Here is an 8,462-nt window from a genome sequence, read left to right as displayed (position 1 = left end):
TATGAGAGTCTTTGGTTCCTTATGCTATGCTACTACTCCTAAGTATTTAGATAAGTTTTCTCCCAGAGCTATTCCTGCAATACATTTAGGTTACTCTTCATCAAAAAAGGGGTATATATTATATGATCTGAGTTCTTACTCCTTTTTTGTTAGCAGAGATACAGTGTTTAAAGAAGGTATATTTCCTTTTAAAGATCTTCAATCTTCTCCTTCTCCTGTGTTTCCTGTTCTACATTTTGTTGATGACTCTTCTAGTCTTCCTGAGTCTGTTACTACTTCAGATAATTCAAGTGATACCTCAGTCTCTACACCATCTCTAGGTTCTCATTCACTTTCTGAGATAGTTGTATCAAATTAAAATCAACCTTCTCTTAGAAGATCTACCAGACTCTCAAAACCTCCTAGTTGGTTAGATAACTATGTTACTCCTAGTACTAAAAGTGTATGTCTATATCCACTTTCCAATTATGTTTCTTATTCTAGACTGTCTCCTTCTTATACAGTTTCTCTTACTGCTTATTCCACAATTACTGAACCTAAGACATATAAAGAAGCATGTCTGGATCCTCATTGGGTTAAAGCCATGCAAACAGAAATTACTGCTCTAGAAGATAATTGTACTTGGACTATTGTTCCTCTTCCACATGATAAGACTCCTATTGGTTGCAAGTGGGTGTATAAAGTGAAATATCATGCCTCAGGGGCTGTTGAAATATATAAGGCCAGGCTAATGGCCAAAGGGTATAGTCAGCAAGAAAGTCTAGATTACACTGAGACCTTCTCACCAGTAGCTAAGATGGTAACTTTAAGGTCAGTTGTGGCCTTAGCTACTTCTAATGGTTGGTTTGTATTTCAAATGGATGTCCACAATGACTTTCTTCAAGGTGATCTTCTTGAAGAGGTGTATATGCAGGTTCCAGATGGTATTGCAACCCAGGGGGAGAAGTCTATGGTTTGCAAATGACATAAATCTTTGTATGGCTTGAAGCAAGCACCAAGGCAGTGGAATCTAAAACTAACTCAAGCATTGAGTAATATGGGATTTGCACAGTCTCATTATGATTATTCCTTGTTTACAAAGAAAGTAGGAAAGGAGTTGCTTGTTATTCTGGTATATGTTGATGATCTACTAATTACTGGCAGTAGTTTACAGTATATACAGCAAGTCAGGAAAGATCTACAACACAACTTTAAGATGAAAGATCTTGGTGAGCTAAAATATTTTCTTGGGATTGAATTCTCTAGAACTAATGATGGTATTCTCATGAATCAGAGAAAATATGCTTTAGGACTTGTATCTGAACTAGGATTAACAGGTTGCAGACCTGCTTCTACTCCTCTAGAAACTAATCACAAGTTAACTTCTATTGAGTTTGATGAAGGTATAGGAAAAGGTAGTAATACAGAAGATACAGTGTTAGATGACCTTGGAAAATATCAAAGGCTTATAGGGAGGTTGTTATATTTAACTATGACCAGGACAGATATAGCCGTTGTGGTTCAAGTGTTAAGTCAGTTTATGCATTCACCTAAAACATCTCACATGGAAGCTGCTATTCGAGTAGTGAAATATATCAAAGGAACAACAGGACTTGGTTTGTTTATGCCAAGTAGTAAAAGTTCAGAGTTAACAGCATATTGTGACTCAGATTGGGTTGCATGTGTGGAGTCTAGAAGGTCTGTAACTGGATATGTAGTGAAGTTTGGGAATGCTGCAATATCATGGAAAACTAAGAAGCAAAACACTGTATCCAGAAGTTCTGTAGAGGCAGAATTCAGGAGTATGGCTACAACAGTTGCAGAAATAGTTTGGCTGAAAGGCTTATTCAAGGAATTGGGAACAGAGATCAGGCTGCCTATAAGGTTGTTTTGTGACAGCAAAGCTGCAATTCAGATAGCAGCTCATCCTATTTTTCATGAGAGAACTAAACATTTCGATATAGATTGTCACTTTGTTAGAGAAAATATTGTGGAAGGACTAATACAAACACACTACATAAACACTAAAGATCAGCCACCAGACTTACTCACAAAAGGACTATGTAAACCTCAGCATGAAGCTTTTATTCACAAGCTTGGAATGAAAAATATATTTTCTTATTCTAAGCTTGAGGGGGAGTGATGAGATAATGAAAGTTAGTTAGTAAAAGTTTGTTAGTGAGCTGTAAAAGTTAGTTAGAATTCAGTTAGGGAGAATCTTCTAGTTACAACTTCTTTACTTGTATATAAATGTACATATCTTGGATGTAAAAGAATACACAATGAATGAAAGTTTTTTTCTTCTCTTCTCTTCTCACCATTAATGGTGATTCTCATCATAATCCTCCAGTGGAAAACCAACTATCAACCCAAATCTTCACTCAACATCATTCTTATAAAACAAATGGTTCATGATAAATAGAAAAACAATTTAGAAACAACTAAGAATTAAGTTTCAGTAAACTTAATCAATAGTCAAGATAGTTTAGACAAATAAAGAATTGAGTTATATGAACTAAACTCAATAGTTAAAATAATTATGCGGAGATAAACTTCCAAGAACTAAAAGTTGTGGTACCAAAACTTTAATGTCTAATATAAAAGGGGTTGCAAAACTTAAACACAAGTGTCTTAATAAAAAAAAGATGGACAAGAAAAAAAAACAAAGGAATCCATAGTAGTTCAGAATAACGCACCCTTGAATTTGAAGTCAGATGTCTCTTAACTATGGTCTTGAATCAAGGAGAAGCTCAGTACTCAACAAGAAAATAACAAGTGCAACATCGGTGTACTGGTAGGATTGCACGGCCAGTCTAAACTATTAACTTAAGAAATTTACCACAGTATAACTCGAAATAACACATAACAATTATCAATTCATATAGACTCCTCGTCACAGATTATGAAACAACAAATATATGGATGTATGTCGCAAATGATCACAAATACAAATTTTCGATCCTCTCATGGAATCAAATAAACATAATTGGTCATCTCATGGAACCAAACTCAATATGTTAGTACTGTTGGGATATCTAAGTCATCCTTATTTAGTGTACCTATGTTATATCTGATCAAACCATATATGGATATAAACATCTGATTAATTGAAGAATCAATGAGTTTGATTTGAAGAAAGAGTCTAAGACGCAAGGAGTTTCGCTTAAAGTAGAACTCTTCAAGTTACTATTGAATTGAAGTGTTGGATTTTGACTACAATACAAAAGAATCAATGAATGTAATTTGAAAGAGTCTAAAGAAGCAAGGAGTTCAAATTGAAGAAGGAGTCTTACTTGAAGTAGAACTCTAAGTCAATTGAGTTTAAGTCAATGAGGGGTTTGAAGTGAACAATAACTCTAAGAAGAATAGAAGTGAAGTCGTTCAGAATACTTGTGCACTTAGGCCTCATTTGTTTGCACTTAATAGAGGTTTAAATCTTAATCATTCAGATTTAGCCCATTAAGTACGTTTGGTTTTTAGGTTTGAATCAGAATCATTAAATTCATTTGTTTAATTTTTAAAAAAACTTTTAATGGGTCTGAAGAGGTCCGAACAAATCAGATCAGTAGGAGACTCTTAACAATATTCAGACTCATTTGATAAGTTGTCAAATGATACATCATAACTTCTCTACTTTGGGCGTGCCTTTTTTTCTCATAACTTAAAAAATTCTCTGTCTTTTCTCAATCAATCACCATATGTTTTCCCAACTGATTCATAAATCCTTTCAAGTATTTTTTTTTATATTAATAATTTTATGTATGTCAAGAACAATGATTGCAATAATATTTTTGGTGTATTTTTATTTATCAAAGTTTTTGAATAAAAACTAGTACTCCAAATCATGATTATTAAAACTTTTAAAACTTGTTTTTATCAAAAATGATACAAATTGTTGAAATGAAAATTTTATAATATTTTATTAATATAATGTTCTATTTCACTCCACATTCAGATATTGAAACAAACAACATTAATTATTTACTTTTCAAATTTAGAGACAACATCTTAATATTCAGATGTGTATTTCAGATCAAAACACTCAGATCTTAATGCAAATCTTAATATTCAGATGTGTATTGAGATTCAGACCTCTTAATCTTTAGTAGAAACAAATTAGGCCTTACAAAGCAAAAAAATTTTACTTCGCAAGTGTTACCAACGAACTGAAGGAACACATCGAAGAAATTGATCCTTTTACAGAATTTATGTGTTAGGAGTTTCGTTTATGAATGAGTCTTGATGTAATCTTAGTTCAGTGAGTTATAAACTGAATTACAGGAGTGTTGTCTTTAGGTTGTGATAAATCGAAGAGTTGGGAACGCATACCTTGGGGGGGCTTGCGTAGGAGGTTAGGACTTAGAGTTAGTTCCTAGGATTATAAGAGTTGTAATCTAAATCTATAACTTGAAGTTAAGGTAGGTTGCAAAGTTTGTAATCTATCTTCTGTGGAGGCTCGCAATTGATTAGTGATGTTGGGGTAAATCTTGTTGTGGAACAGGTCTGGTTTTTACACCTTTTGAGTCGGGTGTTTTCACATAAAAATATTGTGTTTTAACTTATTGTCCTTACTGCTTTGTTGAAACACATTAGGCAACTTGTTTCACACTTAGGTGAAAAGTTAAAATCAGTGAATTACTAGGTCATGAAAACTATTAATAACATTTCTAAAAAAATCATTAGAAATATCAATTATACATGTGCATGCATGGGACTAGATTTGAGTTTGAAAACTCAACTACAAGTTTCATATTTGATAATTGATACTTAAATATATCAAATTTGCTATTATTAATTCTTTTATTATCAGTCGTGTATCGCGTACTCAGGAAAATACTTTTTTAGTTAATGGAAAGACAAAGAAAATTATTTGTAATGATTAGGCTAATGTGAATAAAGGGTGTAATCGAGAAAAATATCAAGTTCTAAGAATTTGTTGAAGATTAAAAATCAAACAATTTTTTAATTAAATTCAAAGTTTTTCGAATATGTAACACATTAACAATTTTTAATTAAAGATAATAATATGGTATCCACCTATGGTGAGAGACTAGTTCACTAGAAAAAAAGTAGGAAAAATTACATGAATTAATATATTTTTAAAAAATAATTACTGATTTTAGCGATATTTTTTTGTTTATTATCATTTATAGTAATACTGTGATAAATCTGTGATATGTATTAAAAGTGAATATTAATGCAACATATTTGAATTATAATTGTTTTTGAAATCTATTGTGTTTGTTTGGTAAAAAATAGTCACATTGTATTATAAATGTATTAAAATGTGTGATAAATATACTATCCATTATTAAAACTTGTATTATATGTGAATAATAAATTGTTCTTTGTAATATATATTAAACTTGTATTGTAAATGAATTGAAAAAAAATGTTATTGCTATAAATGGTAAATATTTTTTTATTATAGCACATTTATCTAAGTTTCCCAAAAAAATAATTGGTTAAATGAGCATCCGAATATTTGTAGAATTTAACACGAACTTGACATAATCCTTTATTCTCGTATAATAAGCCTTTGATTAGCCACAAAATAAAATTCACAAATTTGAGTTTCTTCAACACATCAAGGCAGGAACAAGTGATGCTATGGCTACAGAGCGTTTAGAAGTGATAGGTCCACAATTTTGTGCACCATACGCGGTTGATTTGAGTATCGTTAAGCCCTTAAAAGATGGTTCTTTTCTTTTCAAGTACTCGATGTTAATGGAAACGTCGTTTTTTCTGTCAAAGGAAAGGTCTTTAGCCTACGTGAACGTAGAGTTTTGGTAGATGGTGCTGGAAATCCTCTTGTCACGTTTCAACAAAAGGTTAACTTTAATTTATTTGGTATTAAAAATTGTATTTATTAATAGTGTTATAATTTTAGGTATAAGTAGGGGGAGTATATGAAATTGGAATCATATCTCAATGGATTGTCATAATCATGCATTTGATCAAATATGAATTTGAATGATTTTATGTTAGATTTTGATTTCCTTCAAATTAAGATAATGTATCATTTTTTAGCCTTGTATATATTTTCGAGTAAATAATATTGAAATGACTTAAATCTTTTTATAGCTTTCTTATTTTGAAACACTTTTTTTCCTTATTTTTTTCTTTTTGAATGTTAAAGACAATGACATTAATATACTTTTAACTTGGTTTTTATTTAGACAAAATCTTATTACAGTAACTAATTTGTACAAAAGTAACTTCCCTTGCAAAATATTTTGCATACGTTACTTGTTGAATTAATATATGATTTTTATAACCTACATCCAGTTTTTTTTATGATTGAGTTAGAGTTAATGAATTGATTAATTTTATTTGTTATCATATTTGACTAATATCTTCAAACAAACTTTAGACTCAATTTCTAATAATTATTTCTCATAAAGTTAAATTTATTTTCGCGTCATATTGGACCAATATCTTTGACAAAATTTTAGAGCTAATTTTTCAGAAAGTCATATTTTATTATGATATAATAACTATTAGTTAAGTAACCATATATGAGAAATCAATCCGCGAACTTTGATATATATGTTCATTTGTTGCCTTTGTTTGATTTGAAAGCACAGCTATTGACTGCTCATCATAGATGGCAAGCATTCAGAGGAGAGAGTACAGACTCTAAACAATTGCTCTTTAGTGTTAAGAAGTCTGGACTTGTTCAATTCTTGAAGACCAAGTTAGATGTCTTCTTGGCTACCAACACTAAAGAAGAAGTTAGTGACTTCAAAATTGAAGGCAGTTGGAGGGAAAAATCTTGTGTCATTTATGCTTCTAATTCTACACAAGTTGCAAAGGTAAATCAAAAAAAAACTTTTCATTTTTCTTTCTTTCAAATTACAAGGGTTTATATCAAGTATATATAATTTACATAAATCTCCGGATAATAGGTGAATTGAAAATAATGAAATAAACACTCTAGCTGAGTTCGAATCAATGTCTTGTGGGTATATCCACTAGCTTGGGACTTGTGTGCTCTTGATGTGAACACTATTAATTATATCTGAATATCTATTAATCTCTCTCTATATATATACAACTTTTTTATAAAATCAACGGGTGCATGTGCACCCCCACCTAGAGGGATAGGTCCGTCTGTGTAAGTAGACATCCAAATATATAGGGAAGAGATATAATATATTCGAGAGGAGATTGAACATTCAGATATATATAGAAGAGGAATGTGCCGAGAGAGAAGGGATGTATCAGAGAGGGAAGAGATGTATTCGAAAGAGAGATAAGGATGTATCAGCAAGAGCGAAATGATGTATCCGAAATAAAAATTTTTAGACAAAATAACATTTTAGAGATTATGATACTAATAAGATGTATATTTAAGTAATTTTTTCCTTATAATAACGTATATTTGTAATTGCAGATGCACAAGAAACGTACAGCTGAAAGTCTTCTTCTTGGCAAAGATAATTTTGGTGTAACTGTGAGTTCAAACGTTGATTTTGCTTTCATAGTTGCTCTTATTGTGATCCTTGATGAGATTAACGAAGACGAATGAGAATTGAGATTATAAAACAATTTACAAAGTCCCTTCTGTCAAATATTTTTTTAATTTTAATTTTTTAAGTGGTGTATTTGTTGTTACATACTTTTTTTTTCTACTAATATTTTAGGGAAAATGCACAACTACCTCCTAAGACTCGAAATTTCAGAGACACCCCTTAACTAAACTAAGATTCTATTACCCCTGAACTTATTTTTTTTGTAATTTTGTGCACCTTTGTGGCTTACGTAGCATCCTAATATCTTCATGCGCCTCAATTGCATACAGTCACAGGGTGTGCCACGTAAGATAAAAGGTGTACAAAATTACAAAAAAAATAAGTTCAGGGATAATAGAACCTTTGTTAGTTAAGTTGTGTCTCTGAAATTTCAATCACAATCTAGGAGATACTCGTGTATTTTTCCAATATTTTGTCTGGCATACTTATCTACATATTTAATATGCGGTTTATTAATTTTTGGAAATAGAAGTCAAATTCACCTCCATTATGATGAAGGATACCTTTCAATACATTGCCCACAAGCTTGTCATGCCCAGTGGCAAAGATATTTTAATTTTATAGCAAGAGCTAAATTTAGGATTTTGAGTTAATGATTGATATTGTAGATGATTGTTATTTTATATGGAATATATATGTTTCTCAAAATGTAATCTTATTTCCAGGTCTTATATAAAGTAATGCATATTTGCTTATTCTTCAACTTAATTGAAGTATAACTCATTTGCAAACTGCAGAGATGTGTTTGTTATGGTTAAAGTTTCGTTACTGAAAAAGAAAAAGTGTAGCTAATAATATTTTTTTTTTATAATAATTGGTTTAACAGTTTTATAATTATTTATATAAAAATGATGTAATCTTCTGACTCTTTTTCTCACTACCGTCAGTTCAAGAGCTTTGTTTTATTCTTGAATTGATGAAATACTTGCTAGAATTTCACCACGAATG

General features: G+C 30.9%; 1 protein-coding gene and 1 pseudogene across 1 annotated transcript; both read left to right on the top strand.

Moving 5' to 3' along the window:
• The first annotated feature begins 1,036 nt into the window (after positions 1-1,036).
• LOC109121060 (uncharacterized mitochondrial protein AtMg00810-like) lies at positions 1,037-2,122 on the top strand. Its single transcript, XM_019215534.1, has one exon. The coding sequence runs from the start codon at positions 1,037-1,039 to the stop codon at positions 2,120-2,122; it is 1,086 nt and encodes a 361-aa protein (XP_019071079.1).
• Positions 2,123-5,589: 3,467 nt separating this feature from the next.
• LOC101262040 (protein LURP-one-related 15-like) lies at positions 5,590-7,538 on the top strand (annotated as a pseudogene).
• Positions 7,539-8,462: the final 924 nt, after the last annotated feature.

This window comes from Solanum lycopersicum, chromosome 9 (assembly GCF_036512215.1).
Source record: "Solanum lycopersicum chromosome 9, SLM_r2.1".
NCBI lineage: Eukaryota > Viridiplantae > Streptophyta > Magnoliopsida > Solanales > Solanaceae > Solanum > Solanum lycopersicum.
Note: the sequence above shows the minus strand (reverse complement) of the source record. Positions and strands in the feature narration are given on the sequence as shown.

Excerpts from the sequence above, each read along its gene's own strand:
- LOC109121060 (XM_019215534.1), top strand. The coding sequence starts at position 1,037 with ATGGGATTTGCACAGTCTCATTATGATTATTCCTTGTTTACAAAGAAA.